The sequence below is a fragment of the Heterocephalus glaber genome, unplaced genomic scaffold (assembly GCF_053883595.1).
Source record: "Heterocephalus glaber isolate CG9 unplaced genomic scaffold, H.glaber_assembly_v1.0 deba00001442, whole genome shotgun sequence".
Classification (NCBI taxonomy): domain Eukaryota; kingdom Metazoa; phylum Chordata; class Mammalia; order Rodentia; family Bathyergidae; genus Heterocephalus; species Heterocephalus glaber.
In genome coordinates, this window is record NW_028258296.1 from 13,189,423 (window position 1) to 13,216,988 (window position 27,566).

General features: G+C 40.1%; 1 protein-coding gene across 12 annotated transcripts in view; it reads left to right on the forward strand.

The window, feature by feature from the left end:
• The first annotated feature begins 1,905 nt into the window (after positions 1 to 1,905).
• Positions 1,906 to 27,566, forward strand: part of Ak5 (adenylate kinase 5) — a 210,815-nt gene continuing 185,154 nt past the window's right edge. For 4 of the 12 annotated variants that reach the window (XR_015451939.1, XR_015451941.1, XR_015451940.1 and 1 more), the window contains exons 1-5: positions 1,908 to 2,338; positions 7,025 to 7,211; positions 19,875 to 20,063; positions 24,063 to 24,232; positions 24,334 to 24,447. Coding sequence is in view for 5 of the 12 variants with exons in the window: in XM_013070955.3 (XP_012926409.1) it covers positions 2,279 to 2,338; positions 7,025 to 7,211; positions 19,875 to 20,063; positions 24,063 to 24,232; positions 24,334 to 24,447 (720 nt within the window). In the remaining 7 variants the exon portion in view is untranslated. Of the gene's footprint in view, positions 2,339 to 7,024; positions 7,212 to 19,874; positions 20,064 to 24,062; positions 24,233 to 24,333; positions 24,448 to 27,566 lie in introns of all 12 variants that reach the window. The other 8 variants (XM_013070955.3, XR_015451945.1, XR_015451944.1 and 5 more) reach the window with 8 other exon arrangements.

Here is a 27,566-nt window from a genome sequence, read left to right on the forward strand (position 1 = left end):
ATATCTTAATCTGTTAAACCTTACTCAGTCATGAACCACTTAGGTTCTACCTGAATGCCGTGTGGGGAAAAAGTCAGAGCATGCTAATTTTTCAGCAACACAAGCAGACATGGAGTACTCATCTCAGTTTTGGAGCTTGCAGTAATGTCTTGTCAAATAAACAAAGCCTAAAGGGCCATGAGTCCTTTATATACCTACCCTTAGAATTTCTTCAGAGGGAATCATACACCAGCTCTCTCACAGCAAGGATGTACTTAGTGTTCCTTGTCACTGCCCTGTCCTCTCTTCCAAGTCATCATCCTAGCTTTTAAGCACTGTATTTCCCGAGTATAACTTTTCCTCCGGAGGCCACATTCCGTTTGCAAAAGTAATTATGAACATCTTACCTCTTCCCCGTGTCTCTCTCCACCCTGGGATACACCAAAAAGAATCATGTGTCCATTCAGTGGCCAGAACAGGAGCGGAGATGTGAACTGCGCTCTGCCAGGTTCTTGTCTGGAAAGGATGACCTTGAAAAGTCCTTCAGGAAGTGGTCTTTTCATTCTTATGTGCTTCGCCTCTACTGTGCCTGCTCACAAACCTTTATGCCTCAGACCCTGGGACTTTTCAGGCGTGGTCACACAGGGCAGAGGCTGCTTTCACTCCTTCGATGGGCTGCTCTTAAATAAGGTCAAGAAATGGGACCGGGGGCTGTAAACAATGTGACATATTCTAAGGTCAGGCACCAATTTCCATAGACCTGAAATACTTGCCTCATGTGAGGCTACCATAGGACGCATGTTTATGACACATGTTTATGACACACGGCTTCACAAGTATTCGAAAAACTTCATTTACATTGCAAAACTCAACTAATTAGTTCTTGAGTTCCCTCTCCTGGGTAAAATAAAGCTGTAGCTACAGTCAACCTAGAGTAGCAGTTGGTGATGCAACAAGAAATAGAACAAGAAAAGGTCTGCAAGGACGAACTCAGAACTGACATTCAGACGCTGGTTTTCAAGTTGTTGCAGTGTTGGTTTCTCTTTGGCCAGACCCCAAATGCCAGTCCTAGCAGAGCCTCCTTTCCTCTCACACACCCTCCCACAGTGGCAGGACTTGGTGCCTTTAGAGATCTTATTCCCAGGGGGCATGGGCCATCTCTCCAACAGGCAGGGGAAAGACATCTTAATGGGGAAATGAGTCATGTTGGGAGCTGGGAGGAGGATGGGCACGTCTACACAATGGTGTGCAACGGGAGGAGGGTCCATCACCAGTCAGGCCTTATACCCACCCATGCTTCCTGGCTCTCTCCTGGGCAGAGGAGGACTGGCAGCCTGAGGGCTACTGCTGCCACCCCACCTGCCGCACACTTTCCAATCAAGCAATCTCTGACTCTCCAGCAGCACCCCCTTTCCTCCTCTGTCTGCCATTCTTCTAGATGGAAATAATCCATTAGTAAGTTGACCACTTACTAATTCTTCTGATGAAGATTTCAGGCCCACCCTAAGGCCTTATACTGAGTCCTGTAAGAATTTGTAACACTCCCAGGAAAAAAATTCGAAACCAGTTGCCAAACTTTCCTGAAGAACAGAGATACTCAAAGTATATAAATTATCTTAGGGGGTAGATTCTGAACCAGGAATCCCCCTTTTTTCTTTCCCCCATTTCCTATTACTGGAAGATCAACCTTAGGAATAAATGATAAATTCTTTGCCTATTAGTTTGTCTCCCTGGAGCTCCTTGGGAACTCAATACCGTGTGTGTGTGTGTGTGTGTGTGTGTGTGTGTGTGTGTGTGTGTGTGTGTGTGTGTGTGTGTGTAAGATCTGGAGAAGCAGACCAACCTCAGGTTCCAAGGGCCCCCTGGTCCCGGGGCGGCTGCGTCCCCGGGGCGCGCGCAGGGTGGCGGTGCGCGCGGAGGGTGGGGTGTGACTGCGAGCCCCGCGCACGCCCACGCAGCGTGACCGGCCGCCGCCGCTGCAGCCCGACTTCGGGAGGTGCGGAGCAGAGCAGGAGGCGGGCGGCTGCTGCCCGGCGTCGTCTCGCCGTCCTCCCTCCTCCGCTCCCTCCGTCCCTTGCCGGGAGCCCGAGAACCGCGGCACCGCTGCTCAGAGCCGGCAGCTCGGCCGCGGGACCAGCAACCGGAGCGGGGGCGACGACAGCGCTGAGATCACAGCCTGCTCGCGCCGGCTCGGGAGCCGGGTTGCACCGTGGACCCCGCCAGCCCCAGCCCAGCCCAGCCCGGGTCGCCGCAGCCCGGAGCCTCCCCGCCGCCGCCCCGAGGCACGCGCGGCGCAGACATGAACACCAGCGAAGCCAAGGAATATCTGGCCCGCAGGGAAATCCCTCAGCTCTTCGAGGTAAGGGCCGGGAATGGGAGGGCAGAGCATGGGGCGGGCATCCCCGGGGTTCAGGGCGAGCAGTTGCGCCCGTCCTGCCTTCCCGGTGCGGGGCACGGAGATGGGGCGCTTGCTGAAGATCGCCTATCCCGCGATTGCCAGGTCCCTGTCTGAGGACCGGGTCAGAAGCCCGCATTTCACGGCTCAAGTTTCCCTCTTTAGAGCAGGTTCTAGAAGCCGGGTGACCCGCGCACCCCGCCGAGGCGGCCCCGGGCGGCTGCAGACAGCGGCCTGGCCGAGCTCGCGGGGGCAAAGGTCAGGCCAAGTGAGCGCACCTCCGCCTGGCGTGAGTCGGGCACAGGAACCCGCGGGGTCCTGAGCCCCGGGCTCCCGGGGGGCCAAAGGTCGGGGTCCCTGCAGGGAGGGAGTGTGGAGAAAAGCAGCCCTCCGGGGGGAACCGCGCGGAGGAGAGAGAGAAAGATGCAGAAAACAAATCCCAGCCCACGGAGTGCAGCGCTGCCTCCGGGCGACGAGCGCCGGGTGCTGCTGTGCGCTTTCGGGGAGCGAACTCCGGAGCCCTTTTCCGAGCCGCGGAAGGGTGGGTCTCCCTGCCCAACCACGCGCCGGTCCGCCGGGATTTGCAGCTTCGTCAGCGCCCCCGACCCACCTGCGGACGGCGGGTCAGGGGCCGCGGCAAGGCGGGCAAGGCGGGCAAGGCTCTGTTGCTGTCCTCAGGCCAGAGCAGAACTCCCTGAGCCCAGGGGACCCCGAGGCGGGGGACACTTTGAGAAGAGGCTTGGAAATGAGCTCCGGGAAGCTCGCTTAGTTCTGAGATGCAGCCTCCATCTCGGGTCGACTTGCCTCCTTTCCTTCTTCCTAGTTGAATCTTAAAAAGACATTCCTAAATCCTAAACGCTTATGCTTGGGTTAAAAAACAAAACAAAAGAATGGAACCCTGACAAGCTTGATAGGGCGGGCGATCCCGAAAGGGGATCTCCATTCACTGCAAACCTGACCTACCGTGTCTAAAAAATGACTCATGGATGTGGAAAACTGAAATGAGTTGCTCTCTTTCCTGTTTGGGAGATTTACTCTGTTAATCAAAAGGAATTTTAAAAGACCACTTGGGAAAATAAGTTGCTCCGTTCCCCCTCCTGCAAACTATGCGCCGCAATTGTAGACCTTTAAGCCACTGAGTTCAGGTCATCTGAAGCCAAGATTTACAGGTAAGCCACCCACTGAGCTCAATCCTGTGGCGGGAAGCCCAAATCCGGCAAGTGTGTTACCCCTGCGTGACAACAATCAGATGATGTTGTACAAGGACAGGTCTCAGGAGTGTGTGGTAATCATGAGGTTGGTTGTTTTTTAAAAAGTAAATAAGGAGATGAAGAGTTGAAGGGTATTGTCACCAATTTTTCTCCTGAGATTATTTTCAGTTCTACATTTCAGAAAGAACAACTAGAAACATCTATAGGATGACCACCAGATTGCAAACGACTGCATTCGTAGTAGTCTTCTTTGTAAATGTGGATATTGTTTTTCCTTCTTGGTGGATGGTAACCATAGAGAATAAGGAGAGTTTATTCATGAAAATCCCCTCCGTGCACACAGGTGCCAGGAGGCATTTCTTGTTCAGGGCTTATCTTCTCATTGGTTTTCCTGCATACGATGGGATGTTTTAAAATAGCACACACCCAGAAAAGGAAGCCAACTTTGCCTGGGTGAAGCAGTCACACAGAGTACTTAGATTCAATCCTGGACAAGAGGAAGATGGGAGGCGATGACCTCAAAGGCTCCGTCTTTCCAGTAAAATGAATCTGTGCTGTGCCTGGCTGCAAGAGAAGAGCAAACCCTGGCAATTTTCCATGTGATGAGTGGACACAGCAAAACCAAATACCCTAGGTTTCTAAGCTGGATTCTTTCCCATCAAAACTGAAACACTCTGGGTATGTTTAACAATTAGGTAGCAGCCATCAAGCTCCCAAACATTGCCCCCAGCTGTGGATGTGAGGCACCACTAGTGATTGATTACTGAATCTAGTATCAGCTGGATATAACTGGGTGACCTTTACAGATTTCTTTCTGATTTGAGATAGCATGTGGGCTCATTGTGATGCGGGATATCTACAGGTGCTTCATATTTGAAGTGTATTTCTATTTCATTTTTTTTCTCAGAAATCACTTTCTCCTGATTTTTTTTCATGAGATCTTCATTCTGGCTAACCTGCTGATGAATATATTGATCTTACACTTTGGAAGTTTGATTTGGCAGTTAATACTGTGGGAAATCAGATTAGGTTATTCAAGATCTCAAAGAACTAAATCAGAGACTAAGTAATAATGTCTGCTAGCTATCTTCCATTCCTGATAGTAACTAGCTGTTAGAAGAAGGGACTTTAATTATCCACGAAGAAGTGGGACCCATTGTCACTTGGTAAAAATTAGTGCCTTTCCGGGAGTCAGTTTTGTAGAAGGCTGAAAATGTACATTTCCCAGTCAGAAAAGCTTCAGTTGAGCACATTCACTCATTTTAGGCATGACTAAAAGGCAAAAGTAAAAGATTTACTCTTGAGTGATTCATACTGTAGTTGGATTTTGAATGGGGCACAGAAATTCTGGTATTTTCTTTTATTCCATATTATATTTTGCAAAATATACAGAGGGTAATAATATATGGGTTTGGGAATCAGAGACTGGGTTGGAAACCTGGGCCTGGGAGCCTCTATCCAAGCTACCTTGAGCAAGTCACTAGCATCTCTGAGCCACAATTTTCTAATCTTTAAAATAGGGATAACAATGCGACACAGGACCAGGAGTGCCCTGGGCTAGCTAATGCACGGAGACAGGGAGGTCTGGATGCAGTGGTGTGGCCAGCTCTGCTCAGTGTGGAGGAGGGCCTGGGAAGCTCAACTGCACTGTGCCTGTAGACGTCACAGATCTTGACACGCACTGCATGCAAATGCCTGGCTTAGTGTTTTCTGCTCCCTCAGCAAGAGAACTGGTCTGACGGAGTCACACACTCTAACCTACTTTATTTAGGATTTCAGAAAACAAATATACCTGCTAAGAATTGGCCTGCCATTCTGGGAAAGTTGCACAAGAATGATTTGAAAATAAAATAGTGTATTTAGGAAAGGTATCCATCTTTTTAAAGGATTTGTGTTTTGCACATTACAAATATATATTGATAGGCAGCATGCAAGTTCAAGGCCACTCTGGGCTACATAGTGACTTCAAGGCCAGTCTTTACTACATAGTAAGACCCTGTCTCAAACTAAAGAGATAAACAAACAAACAAATAAATAAATAAACATTGGTGATAATAATCCTCTATGCTTTTTGCACAAAAAATTCTAAAGGAAAATGTTTCACACATCAGTCAGTTCCCAGGAGTCAGACTTTCCAAACTTCTAGTACAAGTGACACATTGGACACCATGAATAGAAAATATAAAGCTGGTTATTCACTTGTGTTCATATTTCCCCACCCCCCCACCATCTCATCTCAATAGATATTGTGGTGACTTACTACATGTCAAATAGTCTCAGACTTTATTTTTTTTAGTGACTCAGACTTCAGTTTTGAATGGGGTTTTTTTGGGAAAAAAGGTTAATACAGTCCTACCATATGCCAGAGGAGAGTGTCAGGCATAGGGAATGAAAAAAAATGAGACCCCCTTGGCATTGTTGGAGACTTTACAGTTTAGAAGAGGAAATTAAGTAAAAAACCAGTTGTTTAAGTGTAAGAGACAAGTGTGATGTTTCATGTACTAGGGAACACAGAAGAGGGGGTCCACAGGTCAATCTAGGGATACAGGAGAAAATTCATTATAATAACAACGATGATAATAACTATGTATTAGTCAGCTTTCCTGTTGCTAGATTCAATGCCTGACACCCACAACTTAAAGGAGGAGAGGTTTGATTTGGCTCACAGTTTCAGGGAATTCAGTCCATGGTCAGCTGACTCCAAGGCAGAAGCAGAGTAGAACATGGTAGAGCAAAGCTCCTTAGTTCATGGCAGCTGGGAGGTACAGCAGGGTAACAGTGCCAGAGAGGGAGGAGCAGGGATCATATACAGTATGCAAGGTCACACTTCTGTGACCCACCCAGACACATCCAGAAGTGTGCTCCACTAATCCCCCTGGATGGCTCCTGATACAATCAAATTGACACAGTGAAGCTTAACAGTCACAAACTAAAACAGCCACATTTGTTGAGTATTTGGAACATACAAGTCACTTAATATGCACTAGTCAAATAATACATTTTAAAAACTCCTTTGAAACCCTATAAGGTAGGCGATCCCTGATACCCCCCCAAAAAAACAACCCTGTAAGGTAAGTATAGTTACCCCCATTTTACAGAAGAAACTAAGGCCTAGAGACCTGAAGGATGCATAGGACTGAGATAAATAATGGCTAGGGGCATTTCCACATGCTACACTTTATCTCACTTTGTTCAGTCTTTCTTATTTTAAACTGCATAGTTGCCTGAGTTGTTCAAAAGGCAGAGAATGCTGAGCTGCAGACTAACTGATCTAGAATGTAAGTGGTTATCTTAACTTATTCAACCAGATCATAATTTTTACTCTAATTGTTTATGCAAAGGACAAAACAACCCCAAATTCAGAGATGCGTCATGACAGTATTTTAGCAAAGATGGTTTTAAAAGATACTTCATTTGTGCATATTTTGTTGTATTTCAGAGCCTTTTGAATGGACTGATGTGCTCTAAGCCAGAAGATCCAGTAGAGTACTTGGAAAGTTGCTTACAGAAAGTAAAGGAACTAGGTGGCTGTGACAAGGTGAAGTGGGACACATTTGTCAGCCAGGAAAAGAAGACCTTACCTCCACTAAACGGGGGACAGTCACGGAGATCCTTTCTAAGAAATGGTAATGCATAGGCAGAATGATAGTCTTGTAGGCAGAGCAGTTCTCTTTAAAACACACCATGGAGGCTACAGACTGTGATTTAATTTATTAGGGTTATAAATGCTTGGGAAATGCTTACTAGTCCTTGGAACATGATTAATCTCTTTCTGCTACTAATTCTAATCACCTCCATAAGACAAACAAAATTACATACCCTTGTCCAGCGATTTGCTAAAGACTTAATGAAATTTTGTATTACTGACTTCATTATTTTGTAAAATGAATTACATTAACAAACCCTGAATTTACTTTTAAATTGCAAATCGGCTTTTTCCAAATACATGAGTAGAATACAGGTAAAATTGGTAGCTATTACATAACAATTCAACATTTGTCTTTAGCTAGAAAGAGATTTGTGTTATTAATGTTTCCAAGTCCAGAATTCATATTAATAAGTCTGCATAAATGCATATAAAGTTTATACTAGCTAACTGAAAAAGATTTATTAAGCAGCTCTTGAATGTGATAGATTAGGCATTGGGGTGCTATGAAAGAAGTGAACTTGTTAAATTTTAGGAGGAGTTTTATTTATTTATTTATTTTTGCTTAAATTCTTTTATTGGTACATCTTAGGTATACAATTCGTTTACATTTATCGTTGGGTGCTTGTACCTGTACATGATGTATCTTGGTTCTTATTTTTTCCCCATTACCTGTGCACCCTTCACCCCTCCACCCTTCCCTATTTACATACTTTGTTTCAATTTTTTTTCTCTTCTCATAATTTTTCCTTTCCATTCTTTCCTTTCCCCATCTCCTCCCACCACCCCTACCCCTTTGGACCTTTTCCTGTTTCAAAGTATCAATTATTAGTTATTAATCCTTTTAGTCCTTATTTACACTCTCAGTTTCTTACACTAGAGAAACTATTCAGTATTTACACGTGTGTCTTATTTATTTCACTTAAGAGTATGGCCTCAATATGCATCCATTTAGCTATAAATGAGTAGTTTCTCATTCTTTATGGCTGAGTAGTACTCCATTTTATTAAAAAAAACACATTTTCTTTATCCAGCTTCCAGTTGATGGGCACTTGGGCTGTTTCCAAGCTTTAGCTATTACAAACTGTGCTGCAATAAACATGGGTGCACATATATCTCTGTGGTATGATTCTTTTAATTCTTTGGGGAAAATACCCAGCAGGGGATTAGCTGGGTCAAATAGGACCTCCAGCCCTAGTACTTTAAGGTATCTCCACACTGATTTCCATAGTGGTTGCACCAGTCTGCACTCCCACCAACAATGGAGAAGGGTTCCTTTCTGTCCACAGCCCCGCCAGCATTTGTTATTGGTTGATTTCTTGATAGCAGCCACTCCTTCTAGGGTGAGGTGGAATCTCAGTGTTCTTTTCATCTGTATCTCTCGAATGACCAGTGATGTTGAACATTTTTTTCATATGTTTATTTTCTGCTTTTACTTCTTCGTCTGAGAAATGACTGTTCATTTCAGATGCCCATTTTTGAATTGGGTCTTTGAATTTTGGGGGTCTGCTTTTTTTCAGTTCTTTATATATTCTAGATAGTAGCCCTTTGTCTGAGTTACAGCTGCTAAAAATTTTTTCCCACTTTGTAGATTGTCTGTTAGCTCTGTTGGTGGTTTCTCTTGCAGTGCAGAAGCTTTTTAATAAGATGAAATCCCAGTTGTTGATTCTTTCTGCTAATTCCTGTGCTACTGAGGTTATGTTCATAAAGTCTTTTCCTATGCCAATATCTTCAGGAATTCTACCTAACTTATCTTCCAGCAAGTTTAGAGTTCCTGTCTTAATATTTAGATCTTTAATCCACTTAGATCTTAGTTTAGTGCGTGCTGCTAGAGATGGGTGTAGTTTTCGTCTCTGATAGGTTGAAAGCCAGTTTTTCCAACACCATTTATTAAATAGGCTATCTTTCCTCCATTGAGGGTGGTTGGCTCCTTTGTCAAAGATGAGGTGGCTGAGCAGATCTGAAGTTGTTTCTGCATCTTCTAATCTAGTCCACTGATCCTTGGGTCTGTTTCTTTGCCAGTACCATGCTGTTTTTATCACAGTAGCTTTGTAGTATAGCTTCAAGTTGTGGATTGTGATACCCCCAGCCATGTCTCTGTTGCCCAGAATTGCTTTTGCTATTCTAGGTCTCTTCTGGTTCCAAATGAATTTTTGGATTGTTTTCTCTAGCTCTGTGAAGTATATTGTTGGAATTTCAATTGGCATTGGATTAAATTGATATAGCAGTTTTGGAAGTATGGCCATTTTTCACTATATTGATTCTTCCTGCCCAGGAACAAGGGATGTCTTTCCATTTTCTTATATCCTCTTTGGTCTCCTTTTTCAGAGGGCTGTAGTTTTCAATGTAGAGGTCTTTTGCTTCCTTTGTTAGATTGATTCCTAGATATTTCATGTTTCTGGATGCTATTGTAAAAGGAATTGTTTCCCTAATTTCTCTCTCAATGAGTCTGCTATTTGTGTATAAGAAGGCTATTGTTTTGTGAGTGTTGAACTTATATCCAGGTACTCTACTGAATCTGTCAATTAAGTCTAGAAGTCTTTTGATAGAGTTTTTTGCGTCTTGTATGTAATGTATCATATCATCAGCAAATAATGAGAGTTTAACTTCTTCCTTTCCTATCTTTATTCCTTTTATGTCTTTCTCTTTTCTAGTTGCTGTGGCTAATGTTTCCAAAACTATATTGAACAGGAGTGGTGATAGTGGGCATCCTTGTCTTGTTCCTGATTTTAGCATGAAAGTTTTCAGTTTTTGACCTTTAGTATGATGTTGACTGTTGGTTTTTCATAGATAGCCTTAATCAGGTTGAGATAAAGAATTTCTATTCCAGTTTTCTGTAGGGTTTTCATCATGAATGGGTGTTGGATTTTATCGAATGCCTTTTCTGCATCTATTGAGATGATCAGACGGTTTTTGTCCTTGACTCTGTTAATATAGTGTATTACATTTGTTGATTTACGAATGTTGAAGCATCCTTGCATCCCTGGGATAAATCTGACTTGGTCAGGGTGTATGATCTTCTTGATGACCCTCTGTATTCTGTTTGCCAGTATCTTGCTGAGGATTTTTGCATCTACGTTCATTAGGGAGATTGGCCTGTAGTTCTCTTTTTGGGTTGGGTCTTTCTCTGGTTTTGGAATCAAAGTCACCCTTGCTTCCAGGAATGAGTTTAGAAGCCTTGCTTCCCTTTCAATTTCCTTGATGAGTTTAAAGAGTAATGGCATTAGTTCTTCTTTAAATGTCTGGTAGAATTCAGCAGTGAAGCCATCAGGACCTGGGCTTTTCTTTGTTGGTAAATATTTTATTACATTTTCAATTTCACTCCTTGTAATTGGAGTGTTTAGAATTTCTATATCTTCTTCATTTAACTTTGGCAATTCGTATGTATCTAGGAATCTGTCCATTTCTTCTGTGTTTTCCATTTTAGTAAAGTACAGGTTCTCGAAGTAGGTATTAATGATACTCTGGATTTCTGCAGGTTCTGTTGTGATTTCTCCTTTTTCGTTCTTAATTGCATGGATTTCAGTCTTTTCTTTCCTTTTTGTGATAAGGTTGGCTAAAGGTTTATCGATTTTATTTATTCTTTCAAAAAACCAAGTCTTTGATTCATTAATTTTTTGTATCATTCTCTTCGTCTCCATTGCATTGATTTCTGCTCTGATCTTTATAATTGCCTTTCTTATGTGGGCTTTGGGTTGGTTAGTCTCTTCTTTTTCTAGGAGTTTGAGGTTCTGCATTAGGTTATTTATCTGAGTTCTCTCTGTTTTCCTAATATAGGCATTCACTGCTATGAATTTCCTGGGCAGAACTGCTTTCATTGTGTCCCATAGATTCCTGCATGTTGTATTGGCATTATCATTTACTTGTAGAAACTGTCTAATTTCTTCTTTAATTTCCTCTGTGACCCATTGGTTGTTCAGGAGGGTGTTATTCAATTTCCAGGTGTTTGTGGGAGTTTTGCAGTTTCTCACATTATTGATCTCCAATTTTATTGCACTATGGTCTGAGAATATACAGGGGGCAATTTCAGTTCTTTTTCATTGACTTAGACATGTCCTGTGAGCTAGCATGTGGTCTATTTTGGAGAATGACCGGTGTGCAGCTGAAAAGAATCTGTATTCTGATTTTGTGGGGTGGAACACTCTGTAAATATCTATTAAGTCCATTTGTTCAATAGCTTGGTTCAGTTCTAGAATTTCATTGTTAATTTTTTGTCTAGATGATCTCTTTGTTTGTTCGTTTGTTTTGGTACTGGGCATTGAACTCGGGTCATTGTGCTTGCAGGGAAGCCAGCAAAACCACTGAGCTAAATACCCAGCCCGATCTGTCTATTTGTGATAGTAGGGTATTGAGGTCCCCTACTATAACTGTATTAGTGCTTATTTGGTTTTTCATGTCCATTAATATTTGTTTTGTATAGTTGGGGGCATTCATATTTGGTGCATATATATTTAGGATTGTCATCTCTTCCTCTTGGATTGTTCCCTTCACAAGGATGTAATGACCATCTTTGTCTCCCTTAATCAGTTTTGATTTCAAATCTACTTTGTCTGCAAATAAGATTGCTATGCCTGCTTTTTTCTGGGTTTCTGTGGTGTGGAGAGCCGTTTTCCATCCTTTTACTTTCAGTCTATGAATTTCTTTCTGAGTTAGGTGTGTTTCTTGTATACAGCATATTGCTGGATTTTGCTTCTTCATCCATTCTGTAGGTCTACTTCTTTTGATTGGTGAATTGAGGCCATTAACATTGATAGTTACAATTGATAGATATTGACTCCTTCTTGTCATGATATTTTACTGTTGTTGGCTCGTCTTTCTTTTTCCCCCTTTCCCTTTAGTTTCTTACCTTGTCTGGTGGCTTCCCTCTGTTGAGCCTCATGGAGTTGTGACCTTTGTTGCCTTTTTCTAGGATATTGCTTAGAATCGTTTGGAGTGCTGGTTTGGTGTTCATGAAATTTCTCAGGTGTTCTTTGTCATGGAAGTATCTAATTTCCCCATCAATTTTGAAAGATAATTTTGCAGGATACAACAGTCTAGGTTGGAAGTTATTTTCTTTGAGGCTTGAAATACTTTGCTCCAGGCTCTCCTTGTTTTGAGGATTTGTGTTGAGAAGCCTGCCTGTGATTCTGATGGACTTTCCTTTGTAGGTGATTTGTTCCTTTTCTCTAACTGCCTGTAGGATTTTGTTCTTCTGCTGGGTTTGTGGGATCTTGACTATTATATATCTAGGTGTAGATTTTTTTTGATCATGGCTGGGTGGAGTTGTATATGCCTCACTTATCTGTATGTCCAATTCTCCACCTCTGTCTGGTCAGTTTTCTCCTATTACTAAGTGAACAGTTTTTTTATGTCAATTGTACTTTCTCCTGTTTTTTCGTGGACACCTATCAGTCTTATGTTATTCTTATTTGCATCATTTAGCAGCTTTTGGATTGATTTCTCATGGTCCCTTACCATTTTTAAGAAATCTCTGTTTTCGTGGTCCTTCACCACAATCCTGTCTTCTATATCTGATATTCTATCTTCAGATTCTCTTAATCTCCTCTGCATGCTTTCAATGGAGTTTTTAATCTCCTGAATATCTGTTTGAATCTGATTCATGGATTTCATTTCTTTCTTATGTTGGGCATTCCTGGCTTCCAGCATGGTTCTGAGCTCATCTATTTTTTTTTTTTTTATCAGTTCCTGTTCTAGAGCCTCTAATCATGTCTTTTACTCTGCTCACCATCTCTGTCGTTATCTGGGAGATTTTTTCTGCTTTGTATTTTTCTAGAGCCTCATTCATCTGTTTTGTTACTTCCTGTGCTATCAGTTCAGGGTGTCCAGGGGGTTGATTATCAGACTTTTGCACCTCATTTCCCCCAGAAATTGCCTTTTGTGGGGTGGAAGTCTGGGTTTGCGACTTGCTTAAATGCCTTCTCATTTTTGTTTTTGGTACTGTCCTTGGTTTAGTTCCTGGGTTGATATTTACAAGTTGTTTATTGTAAGTATCTTTGTTGATGTATTTAAAACCCTGATGGAATGATTGCCTCTCAGAGGTGTCTTCCAGATATAGCTGGTCTTTAGGTTTTGAGTCTCTAATGACTCTGAGGCTGTCTCATTTTCATGATACCAGGAAGGAAAACTGTTCAGATCAATCACAACACCTTAGCCCAAGTCATACCATCAGCAACACCATAGCATCAGATACCTCTTAGAGAATGACAAGTTGTGGTAGCTATTTATCTATCACCTTTAAAAAATAAAGGGCCTCCTTCAGGGTATGTCTCTGCTGTCACAATAGACAACGTGGGCAGCAGTGTGCAGTTATAAGTCAGTGAGTCTCAGTAAGCCAGTCCCAGACCTGTGAGATTCAGGCAGATTTCTGGTTGCAAGTCCCAAGCTGAGCTCCCTGTCCTCCTGCAGGGTTGCCCTCTGCAAGTTTCTACTGCAGGTTTCAGCTGTTTTTCCCCTGAAGAAAGTCGAGTTTCCCATGGGAGCTGATGATCCCTCCAGCTTACCACACATGGTGGTCTGGTGTGCCTTTATTGCAGAGATTCCCTTCACTTTTCCAGTGGGCTTGTTTTCCTCAGGGAGCCTGAGACAGGCGCTCTCTCTGTTGTTCCCTTCTAGTGCTCAGGACAATGGCTTTTATGTCCCCCCTGTGCCTCTGCAGTGTGTAACCAAGTAGCTGCACAGCCAAGAGGCCAGAGGCTGGGGGTGGGGGTGGGGGGTTGTTGTTGGAGGCACCCACATGGCCCAGCCATCAGCTAGTGGGCCTGCCGTGGGGTGGGGGAGGGGTGGTCCTCCTCCGCCTGTCCTGGTGGCTTGTGGCAAGCTGGTCTAGGAGGAGTTGTATAAGAATGAGAGTTTATTAGAGAAAATTCATGGTGTTGTGATTTCTTTCTAAAACATGTGTTTGACAAAATCATGGGTTCAGCATGAGGCAATCAGCCTTTCAGGCTCTGGATGAAGTTGTGAAGTATAAGGGTATGTAAAAAATAGAATCAGTTGCAGCCAGGGAAAACTAAGTCCATTCTTTTGTAGTGGCCAAGATCATTCTATTTTCAAAACTTTAACCCCCCTCTTAAACCACCCCAGAAAGTTTCAGCTATATCAACAAAATTTGAGGTGGAAACAATTCTCTTTGAGATAAATACTAGAAGGAAACAGGTCCTAAGTTTGTTCAACCTTAGTCACTCATGATCCATTTAGATTTTACTTGAATGTGGTGTGGGGAAAAGTCATGATGTGTTCATTTTTAAGAAGCACAAGCAGAAGGAAAATAGAAATACCATTTCCTAGGAAACATCTCTGAATGGGAGGAGAGTTCCGATCCAGGCAGGAGTCAATACTGGTGGTTTAGGTTTGCAAATAGTTATCATATGTTTTACTGAAGATGTTGTGACACCCCCCCACCACAAAATTTCCTAATGTTGTTGAGAAGGAACTGAGACAGTTGGAATTGCTGTTTAAAACTAATTCCAGAGACTTACAAATGTTCTCATGGATACCACCCACCTCCTGAAAAAAAAACAAGAAGTAATTGGAAAATATTTGGTGTAACTGTAAAGTAATAAGGTTAACATCCCAAGTCTTTGAGAGCATTTGACCTCATTACTTTACAAGGTCTCTCACTCTGATTCATCTTAAATAGATGGTAAAACAACACTCAGTACATAATAAACCATGTCATTACATTCTGTGGTAAGTCCTAAGGTTGAGGTCATGTCTTCAAATGCTTGCAAAATTGAATTAGTACCTAATATTTTGATTTGATCCATAGAGCCATCCAATTCTAAAGAGATTTTTACTCTTCCATAGACCCAGTTTGTAGCTAATAACAGGATGTCAGTTCCAAGTTGAAAAATTCACTCTCTGTAAATCAGTGAGGTTTCTGATTTACTGAGAGCAGCGTAGAATACACAGAGTAGCAAATGAACAGAGTTGGTTTAGGGCTCCAATCCAAACCGCATACACACCGTGTGGATTTGGCGCCTCTGTGGCCTGCAGTCAGCAGAGTGACTTTAGCCAGTTATGCTGCAGCACACTTCTTGGTACATATCTGCCTTTGGGTAGACAAAGTATTTTAGTACGCTTCAGAAGTTCATGAACCTTCCCCAGATGACCAACTCGCCCCTCCTCACTGAGGTATCAAGCTGCCAGAATCTGGCCCAGTGTCAAATATATGCTTCTTGTCCTTGCTAGATAAATTGAGGTAATTCTAGAGAACTGATAAATCTGACATGTTATTAGATTTAACCTAAGATATTTTGCCATGTTAAAAATCAAGTCTAAGGAGTTATGACATTCAGTTAGTTAATAAGTCATTCTAAGACTGGTATGGAAAGTAATGGTTTGCAACAAAACTAAACCTTGCTACGGTTACTTGTCTTGATGCTTCATGGAAACTAGCCAAGCTGGAAATGTAATAGAGAATGGTGAGGACTGTTGGCCCAATGAGAGAGCAGAGCTAGAGAGCTTAGTCATCATCTAAAGCACTCAAATATCAATTTTGGAACAATGTCATGCTAAACAAAACACTTCTGTGGGCTGTATTGTGTTCATGAGTGACCAGCTTTGGAACTCTTGATCTACCAGAATAAATTAGAATGTGAAATGAAAATGCTGGTTTAAGTGGCAATAAAGTAAAATTGCTTGTTGAGTTTAGGGTTTCCATGCCTTCTAATACTTTTCCAGCTTTCCTAGCCAGAGGTCTTTTTATTAATGATCAAGTAGAACCTTTTCTATGTTTTGTGGTGACAAGAATGTTGTATCCCACTATCTGGAGCATATGCTAGAAAATGGAAAATATTTTCTAAACTGATTTATCCTGTTATGATAACATTTTATATGAAATGTTTTACCTATTTATGCTTTGTAAGTTTTTTTTCACAAATAGAATTTGTTAAATTTGTGGAATAGAATTTGTAAAATTCAACAAAATTGCTAACTGCTCAGTAACATAAAACAAAATGAATATTTCTAGAAATACAGGGATTCATGAATTTTTATAAAAATATTGACGTATGTATGTTAACATATAATTATCCTAAAAACTATTCTATCACATAAAATATTTTTGTCACCTAAGCAAATTACTTTTCTAAATTAAAATATGACAAGGCAAAAATAAAGTATTTGCTGATAGTTCTTTAACATATTAAATCTGAGATGAGCATTCTTTTTTTCCTTGTCATATGCATAAAATTGAAGAAGTAATTACATGTGAATAAGAGTTCTGGTCTCAACTATCTGTAGATATTTCCTGGAATATCTCATTGTCATATACTCAACATGGCTAAAACCGAATATATCATAATTATATCAAAACTAACATTACTCCTTTTCCTATTTCCATGAAATCAGTCACTGAGTCCATTGGGCAATAAGGTAACCATTTATTGAGTACTATTATGTGCTAGATATTCTTTTAAAGTTGTTGTTTGTTTGTTTGTTTGTTTGGGGTTTTTTTGGTACCAGGGATTGAGCTCAGGTCCTTGGCGCTTGTGCAGCAGGCGGTGAAACCACTGAGCTAAATCCCCGGCTAGATATTCTTTTAGAATTGAGATTACAGCCACCAAGAACAGACATATGTCTGTCCTCAGGGAGCTTACAGTCTAGCAATGAAATCAGGCATTAAAAATTAATTAGTAGGGCTGGGGATTTAGCTCAGTGGTTCCACCACCTGGCCCACAAGTGCAAGGACCAGGGTTTGATCCCTGGTACCAAAAAAAAAAAATTTATTAGTAGTGCTACAGGAAATCTCATATGTTATGGAACTGACCATATTAACCAGGGGCTGAATCCAACCTAGATAGGGATGCGGGTAGGCGTCCTGAAAGAAATGATACGCTAATACTTGAAAACAGAAACTGGAGTTTGTGTACACTAGCGAAGGAGGAGATTGCAAACGTACCAAGGAACAGAGAACGGAAGTTCTTGACATAGACAAAGAGGATGTGATGTGGTCAGGAATGAGAGAAGCCCAGTATTTCTGCAACAGCAAAGAAAGCTACTATATAAAGTTCAGGGTGTTCTTGGTTCTTTTGGACATGAAACCTGGAAATTGCCTTTGAGCTGTCATTTCCTTTCATTTCTTGTATTCAGCCTTGACCACATTCTTTAAATCTGGCCATTCATTTTCATTTCCCCGACTACTACTGTAGCCTAAGCCCTCATTTCTCTCCTGTGAATCATTTTAACAGCCTCCTGGCTGCTACTCTTAGTCTTTCCCTACTCATATCCATTCTAACGTCCATCAAATTAATTGTCCTAAGAAATCTATTTCATTCTATCTGTCCTCTAAGCCCCCACCTCACAACCTCCACTGGATTTTAATTGGTTAAAGCTAAACATTTTACCCTGGTATTCAAGATTTTTCATACTGTGGCCACATTCTACCTGCCCATCTTATCTTTTGGATTTTCCTTATGGGAAACTATCTTTTTCAGCAAAGTGTTCTTTGTTATTAATTAGCAAATATTTACTAGACACTGACTAGCTGCCAAGCACAGTACTAGATGTCAAGGATTCAGAATTCCAAATGAATGATAGGTAAAGTTCTTCTCTCCTGGCACATACGATCTAGTAGAAGACAATGAATGAATGAAAAATTCTCAGATGGTTAAGTGACAGAAGCTGTGCAGAGCATTAAAGTGATGCTCTCAAGAGACATGGCTACACAAAATCAGAAAGTCAGTTAAGTCCCCTTACAGGGGGTGACATTTAAGTTGAGTTCTGATTGACAAGAAGCAGTCAGGCATGGGACCCAGGGTGAAGAGTGTTTCAGACACTAGATTGTGGGGACAAATACAAAAGCAAGAAAACCAGTGAAGCGTTTGTTACAGTAGTCCAGGTAGAAGATGAAGTCGCCTTGGGAAAGGGTTGTAGAAGTGGAGATGGAGAAAAGAATATATACATTTGGGGGCCAGGATGTAGCTCAGTGGTACAGTACTTGTCTGGCAAGCATGAGGCCCTAAGTTTGATTGCCAGTACCAAAAAAAAAAAGAATGTATATATTTGGAATATGTTTTGGTGATGAAGTCATTATATGACATAAGTGAGGGAAGAAAGTAATCAAAGATAATGCTTAGAGTTCTGCCTTGTGTTGGGTGAAGTAATTAAATTTCAAGGCAGAGCTGGGATTTAGCTCAGTGGTTCTGCCGCCTGCCTCGAAAGTGCAAGGTCCCGAGTTCGATCCCCGGTACCAAAAGAGAAAAAAAAATTTCAAGGCAGAGCAGGTTGCTTTTGTTAGTACCTTTCCTAACATAGCTTTCCCATCATTTTCTGTTCACTATCATCTACAGATTACTCAACTCTTTTTATGAAATTAAAACAAATCTAGTAAGTCAATAGCCAGTGGCCTCTTTTATTTTATCAACAGAGAATGGAAAGTTTTAACTGATTGACACCCCTGGGAGGAGATGCCAGCACTGTGCCATCCTTAGATTCAGTAGCTACTTTAGCAGAATCCTTCATGCAAGGCCAGGCAGTATCCTGTTTGGTCGGTGCTCTTTGGATAGTTAGGGCTTCCCTGTGCCTCTTGCGACATTGACACATAGGGTGCAGAAGCCATGAACCATAATCACAGTGGATAGGTTGAGACCATCTATCTGCCTGATCTGTGCTTGTCAGGACTGGCTTCTGGTCCTTGGACTGTGTCATTTGTATTTCAGACTCTGAATCTTGGTATTAGGCCCACCAACTGGGATATACATTCTACATTTCATCACTTTTGTTTGTCTTTCAAAGTTCTGGTCCTGCCTTTTTGCAAATCCTTTCCTACCACTCCATCCTAAATGGATTTACCTGTTCTTTGATCTTCTGTGGTGTTTACCTTGAGAGATTTGCATTCTAGCACTTCTCCTGCCTAGTGCATGCAGCTGTCAGATATAAGCATATAAACTCTAATTTGTAAGCACTGAAGAGACAGGACTACATCTTACTCTTCTACTGAGTCACCCTCAACACTTTAACATGCCTGGCAATATGGCAAATATCTCTTCCCATTATAGATTTAAATGTAAACCTTCATATTTATATTTTAAATCAAGTAAGTTAAAGATAGTAAATATTGGGAAAGTAAAAGTAATGATGTTGAAATGTAGAAATTATTTGCACCCTTCTAACCTAGCTATAATACGATTCTAAATTTGTTTATTCTTATGGCACCCAACTATTCCCCTGGTCCACAGAGATCCTGGACCATAGTGAGAGAATGAATGAATGATTGACTCCACAAGTAGTTGCATGTGCTTGTGAAGATTATGTACTGCACAACTCAAGGAAGCAGTGTTTGCAGAGACCAGGATGTATACAACCTACCAAGCAACACTACACAGTGTCTCAGAACGTTCCTCTAGTGAAGGGGATGGACAAGTCCAGCTCACTATCTGTTTTAATAAAGTTTTATTGGAACACAATCATGTTCATTTATTTATGGATTGTCTGTGGCTGCATTCATGCTACCATGGCTGGCTTTAGTAAGATACTGTGACTCTTAGAGCCTAAAATATTGTCTATCTGGCCCTTTAAGAAAAAGTTTACTGACCACTTAGGAAGTCTTCTTCCAATTGCAATGACAAATCAAAACTCATTAATTAAACTTCTCCTAATTGATTAAATGTGAAAAATGTTTTATCATGCTTTTATTCCTTTTCAGAGTTATCTTACTTTTTTGCAGTAATGCCTGAAAATTCAAATTTTCCATATCGGCGGTATGATCGGCTCCCTCCAATCCACCAATTTTCCATAGAAAGTGACACAGATCTCTCAGAGACTGCAGAGTTAATCGAAGAGTATGAGGTTTTTGATCCTGCTAGACCTCGACCAAAAATCATTCTTGTCATAGGTATGAGGACAGAAAGCAAAATTCTCTGTCATTGCTAATTTTATTTATGTATTTATAAAAAATGTGGATTGTATTAAATTTACAAGTGCTTAGGTGTGTAATGACAAGCAATAGGAACAAAAGTTCAAGAGACACTAAATGGAAATATTTGTAGAATAATTTTCAGTAAAATAGAAATCATAATCATATAATTTAATTCTTATATTATTTTCATAGATTGCCATTACGATGTCATAGAAATTCTTTTTTTTTTTTTTTTTTGGTGCCGGGGATCAAACTCAGGTCCTTGCACTTGCAAGGCAGGCAGCGAAACCACTGAGCTAAATCCCTGGCCCTTAGAAATTCTTTATAATGAATTGCAAGTAATTGCTTCAAGATTTATTCTCCTATGGTTTTATTTAATCTTTAATATAGATAACTGAGTCCAATAAAATATTTACTAAACATGATGTGTGGGGTTTTGTTCCCCTTTAATTCAATAAATTGAATTTTTATTCGCTGTTAACTTTAAAAGCAACAGTAAATAATGATACATTGGTCGGAATTCACATAAATGAATCTTCCTTATGGCAAACCAGCACTCACAATAAAATTTAAGTTTCCATGTTGTTAGACAAGCAAATGTAAGAGAAGAGTGTTATATCTGAGTATTAACCGACATAACAAAGACGTGAAGATGCCAACTCGGAAAAAATTATGTAAACACACTGAGTTGTAACAAGAATTTAAGTTGACCAGACTAGAGGAGTGACATTTACACATTTCAAAGTGAAGTGAAAATGAAATTACAAATATTTTTAGCCCCTGAATTGTTAAAAACAATGTCATAGGAAGAAAGTTTAGAAATCAGCTTTTGAGGAGAGCAGTGGTAGAATATTTGCCCAGCATGCACAGAGCCCTGAGTTTGATCCCCAACAACAACAACCACAACACACACACACAGCAGAAGAAATCACCTTTTAAAAAGTCAAAATATTCTTATGTCTTATGAAAGTCTCTACCTGGCCATAAATCTCTACTCTTAAAAATTGAATACTTCTTTTGTGTGTGCCTAAAAATTTGGGGTCCTTTCTTAGAAGATAAGGAAATGCTTAATAAAAAAGAGAGCTACAAATTAAGAGCGATTGGGAATTATTTCACCACTTTATGATTTATAGGTAGGCAGAATACAGCCTCTCAATTTCATTTTCTTGCTTCTGTTAGTAAAGGACTGGTGATTGTTAGCAAGATGAACAAATGGAACCTGATTGTCCATGAAAATAGTGTGATACCAAAGTGCAGTGTGTAAAAGAACACAGATAAGATTCTTTGTGTGTTGTGAATTTCATATGAAGTATTTCAGTAACCTAAAATCTTTGGAGAAGACACAAATCTTCAAAGCTCACCCACTTCGTGCTTCCTTTTATTTAGCGAGATCAGTTTGCCTCCCAAAGATGTGATTCTGGTTACAGAATTGCATGCTGTACATCTCATGGATTATGAGAATGATGCAGAACTAAGGAATAGAAATAATTTTTATAGCATTGAGACAAGACAGAAAAGAAAAAAGTGAACTTTAAGTTTTCTGAGAAAATTGGGGCCATTTTATAACTTTTGATACAATTTTGATATAATAACTTTTATACAATTTGTACCTGAACCTTATAAATTTTTATTGACTCCAACCTGAAAAAAGTGTGAAGCAGGTAGAGGTGCCCACATGATATTATATTTAAATAAACTAAATTTTCCTTCTGAAACTACAGTATTTTGTTTAAAGCTGGCCTTTTTGGTACAGATATGAATTGCTTATGTTAATGTAATCATAAGACCTCACTTAGGTGAATCTTAGTATTTATAAGTATTAGAAATAAATGGAACAAAATTAAGCTCATTGTGACTTTAGAGAGAAAGTAATCTGTTAGGAAGTTTTAGTAATCACACACATTCAACAATTAGTGCTTTTCTCATCAATGAGCCAATCTTATTTTTTGCTTTATTTTCTATTATTGCCTCTCTAAATTAACAAAAAAAAATTTCCTAAAGGTTCCATAACTTTCTCAATGTGTTTGAATTTTTAAATTTAATGGAATTTCTAGTCTCTGGGTTTGATGGCTTGTCAGATCAAATGTGGAAATAACCATATTCTGAAAGATAGTTTTGATTCTCTAGATACTACATCAGATTGAATTTGTCAATTGAGTTGATCATATATTTTTCTTCAAGCCAGTTCTTGAATAGCCCGTGTTAGTAGGTCAAAGCAGCTATTGGGAACCAAACTTACTTTTGAATTGCAAGTAAAGAATTTAATCTAGGAGAAGCAGCAGTAGTTTATAATGTTAAGCCTATGAGGATAAAATGTAGGGTCTTTTAGAAAGACCATGGTCAAAAATGCAAACAGTTCCTGTACTGTTTAGTAAAGCAATAAAAAATGAAAGCTAGATATTATTTAGTTCATTGTTTGGGACTGGATTCAGAAATTGTTCTACTTGTTTTAGTTATCTAGGAATTTTGCTGACCAAATCTGTCCACTCTGAGCTTTTCTTACAAAAAACAGACCTTTCTCTTTAACTTATATTATTTGAAACTCAGAAGTACTAATTGAATGATCAGATATAAAATGACCTCACACAAAAATTTTCAAAAATTTAGTAGGGAAAATATCCACTCACTTTTGTGTTGATTTTTATTTTCAATGTAGCTAATACATTACAATTATGTTTTGGTGAATATTACCAAAACATTTCCTTACTTATTAGACACTGAATTTTTTAAATATTTTACTTACATTTAATAAGTTATACTCAAGTCCTTGAAAATAGTTCAGTTTGCTACCAAATGACTCCAAACTGGCCTGATTTTTATATATTTTCCTTTAAAATTTATTCTGACTCTAGATTCTGTTCAGAAATATAAATTAACTAAAATTATTCTAATATAATTTTGAAATAAAATCTAGGGTCTATATTACATTTTGATTATTTTATTTATGTTTTTAAAAAGTAAATGGTGGGCCAGGGACTTAGCTCAGTTGTTCTGCCGCCTGCCTCGAAAGCACAAGATTCTGAGTTCGATCCCTGGTACCAAAAAAAAAAACATAAATGGCAATTGCTCATTAGTGTTGAGTAATGTTGCAAAATGTTGATTATTTCATACTAATGTATCATTCACACACTCAAAGTTCTTAGTTATATGAAGTTTTTCTACCTAGAAGACCTATTTCATTCATTCTGCAGATTCATTGCATAAAACTTTTGAATTCAAAGGAAATAAGCAAGAATATGCATGAGTAAACAGATTTCAGAATAAACTGATTTAAATAAACTGTCACTATTGGTGTGCCTTTGATTTTAAAAAAAGTTACATTTCACCAGTTTGCACATTAATTCTTTATGGCATGATACACATTTCTGTTAGTTTGATCATTGTCTTTTGTGTCCCATAGGTTTTTCTTTGATTATAGAGCAGAAAACTAATAGATTTTTACATCGAAAAATGTCAAAGTTTTTTTTCCAATTACATTGTTTTAAAAAAAAGTTTTTGGATAGTGGAGATTGAACCCAGGGCCTCACGGATGCTAGGCAGGACTCTACCAAGAGCTACATCCTGAATGCCCTCCCCGCAATTTTTAAATTAGCTCTGTGCACATGTGCATGACAGTCTGTGCTGAGCATATGCATGCACTGGCGTGTGGGGTGCTCAAGAACCAACCAAAGACCTTGCGCATGCTCACCAGGTGGTCTATTGCTGAGCTACATCCCCAGCCCAGTCATTTATTTACTAAAACAGGTAAAGAAAAATGTTTCTTTCACCTAATAAGGCAATTCTAGCCTTTCCTTGGCTCTCAATCTGCTCTTGCTCTGCATTCACATGGCCCTGAGAACACAAACCCAACATCTGCCCACCCTGGTACTCACCTCAGAGTATGTGTGGTACAGAATCCCCATCTCAGTAGTAGTTGTCTAAAAGGAGCTCCGTATTGTGTCAGAAGGTCACCGTTTTGCCTCTTTTGAATAATAGGAGGTCCTGGAAGTGGAAAAGGTACTCAGAGTTTGAAAATCGCAGAACGCTATGGATTCCAGTACATTTCAGTTGGAGAATTATTGAGAAAGAAAATCCACAGCGCCAGCAGCAACCGCAAGTGGAGCCTCATTGCCAAGATCATTACCAACGGTGAACTGGCCCCACAGGTACTGGTGTCTGATTTGCTGCTTTTGTGCAAAAAATGTTGATACCAGTTATGAGGGTACTAATTTTAACTGTGGTTTCTCATCTTTTCTGTTTATAAAAGGAAACAACGATTACAGAAATAAAACAAAAATTGATGCAGATACCCGACGAGGAGGGAATCGTTATTGATGGGTTTCCACGGGATGTTGCCCAGGCTCTGTCTTTTGAGGACCAAGTAAGAATGTCTCCTTATCTTTTAAATGGCCTACTTTTTCCTGACAATTTTGGGATTTCAAAAAGAGATTTCTTGGAAGACTTACTTTTTTCAATTAATTCTGGTCTGAAACAGACAAATATATCAGTATGGGTTGGCAGAGGGTTACTGCCTTGGAAAAGGCTTAAAAATTTAAGACAGTCTCTGCCAAAAGGAAAGAAAAAGCCTAATTAATAGAATTCATTATTTTTATTAAAAAATGAAAATCCATCTAAACTTTATTTCAGAATACTGTACCTAAAATTACTTTTTTATATTTATTACTAAAAATAAGCCTTATTCAGTCATGTCCAGGGATATAAAACATCGTTCTGTCCTTATGATTTTGCCAATTAAGAAAGCACTCTTTATGGGACTGTGAAATCCTGTACTTCCTACCTATATTAAGATAGAGTTCAGTTGCCAAAATTTACTTAAATTTGAATAGACTGTGCCTGCTCAATGCCTAATACATCTGTCTTAAGGGAAAGAAATAAATAAAATATTTTTATCTCTTTAATATTCTAAAAACTTACATTCATTTAGAATTTGATTACAAAAAATAATATATGTGCATAAAGCTTTTTTGAGTCAAGGTTTCATTTTGTAGTCTAGGCTGGCTGGGCTTGAACTCACAATCTTCTTGTCTCAGCCTCCCAAATATATGTGTAGCCCAATATTGTCATGTGTACCAATAATCATACTCTGGAAGGGTAGGGAAGGTGGATTACAAATTCAAGCCCAGACTTAGCAACTTTGTGAGTTAGCAAGACCCTGTCTCAAAATTTTAAAATATAAAAGACTGGGGATATATTTCAGGGTGAAGGCCTTGTGTTCAACCCCCAGCGTCATAAAAAAAAAAATTAGTCCTGCTAAAAAGGGGAGTCCACTAATAATACCTAATACTATGCTTTCAGATGCTGCCCCTCTTCTTAGAAGTGGAAATACTGTTTGGTTTGTTATATGTTCTTCCAGGTCTTTTTCTGGACTTCCACACACATACACATAGGTGTACACACAGATGTACACACTTCAGATTTTCATACCCTTTTCCAAACCATCTTTTAAAAACACTTTTCCAAGTTAAATTTCCATCAGTGTTGAATGAGACTGTCTATTTTTTTGGACCCTTTCTAACTAGATAGAATTCATATTAAAAATTTTTGCCAACCTGATAACTAAGAAATGGCATCTCATTTTTTAAATCTACATTTTGGGGGTTACTGTTAAGCCTGGTACTGAACATATTCGAATATACAGTTAGTGACTTTTCTTGTGTGAACTGCCTGGTCTCCTTTGGCCAGGCTTTCTAAATTTGTTTATCTTTATTTATTTAGAAGAGTGTTTAATGTTTTGCGGACATTGTAACAGAAAGGATTAGGTGGAAATAAGAATTAAGTTTATGTCTCACATAAAAGAGAAGTCTGGAGTTCGGCAGTTCAAGTCAAGAGAGTAGCATTGCAAAGGATCTCTTTGAATATTCCAGTTCATCTGTCTCACTTTAAGCCCTGAACCTCTGGTGCTCTGTCACTTTAAGGGCTTGGTCTAATTTTTGTGGCCTTGAAGAAAGGAAAAACTGGACAGAGTTGCTCAGGTTTTTGTTCTTGCTGTGGCTGCCACACCACATTGCTGTTGAAAATGGGTGTAGTGGCAGTGGTTCCCTGTGACTCTTGGCTGAGCGTGATGGAGAGACAGATAAGCATTACCACCCAGGCCTGGTCCAGCCCAGTGTTGAATGAGCTACGCATGGTAGGTACAAGCAGAAGGAGCTACTTGCTTCTTTTGCTACTGCTTTTTTAGGGGAGGAAGGGTTTTAACCTAGAGCTTTGCATGTCCTGAGTACATGTTCTACCGCTGAGCTACACCTCCAACTTCTCTCTATACTGGTTTTTTGTTGTTTTGTTTGTTTTTTGGGTTTTTTTGGTACCAGGATCACACTCAGGACCTTGTGGTTGTGAGGCAGGCGTGGTGGCACTGAGCCAAATCCCCAGACCTCTCTATTGGTTTTTAAGTGTGCTGTTAGGTATCTCTCTTTTTCCCTGGATAATAACTCAGGCAGTTCCCTTGGTTTTTCTAAGTGCTTAAGAAATACCAATAGATAATCTCATTGTTAGCTATTAAAAGGTCTCACCCAATCTAAATCAAAATTGTAGTTTCTCATTCAATGTAACATATGTCCATGCAGAAACCTAAACTGGTGTTTCAGAATCCTGAAATTCTCCCTCCCATAACTTTCTTTTTTTTAAATATTATTTTATTGGTACATTTTAGGTATACAATATAATAACATTCATCGTTGGAAATTTGCACCTTTACATAATCTCCCTTGGTTCCTGTAACTTTCAATGGATCTGGGGTGGGAGAAGAGGGAGGAAAGGGCAGAAAATACATAGCCCTCCAGCAGCTCTCTGGGCATGCCCCTCTCTCGGCGCTTGGACATATTCACCAACTGGCAGAACTGTTACTACCTAATCTCCACCCCCTTCCCTCCCTGGTGGCAGGGGTAGGGCGGGAAGTTCCTGCTCTCTGCGCCCACCGTTGGCCCTTCCTGGCCACCCCATCCTGAGGCTACCTAGGGTCCTCACCTCATCAGCATAGACCCTGGTGTAGTCCAAAGAAGCTCCTAACTCTGAGTAACCAATGACACTCCTGTCACTCAAGAAATTCTAATGGCTTTGGAAGCTCTGTGCCAGGAACAGACTATGTATTTGTCTTCTATCCTAGCTTCTCAAGGTTTTTCTGTAATTCAGCTTTATTTAGTGGAAATACAGGGTGTGCACACATGCATGCGCACAACTTCCTCAGAGGTCAAAGGTATATGAACAGGTGAATTTCTGACATCAACCGTATGGTGCAGCCTCTGTAACAAAAAGACCTAACACTCGAGTAGCATATAGAAGGAAACAATGGTTTGGGTTTTCTGTTAGAGAGTAGCCTCCTCATGGACAGTCCTGACTGATTAGGCAGCTTTTCTCCTTGAGGTCTCTTGGGACAGTGGTTCTGTTACAGCAAGGAGTCCAAGGGGGTCCCCCACAGAGGAGCAGGGACCTCAACTCCCTCCCGTCATGGAGTAGGTGGTGGCTGACCACCGCCACAGAAAA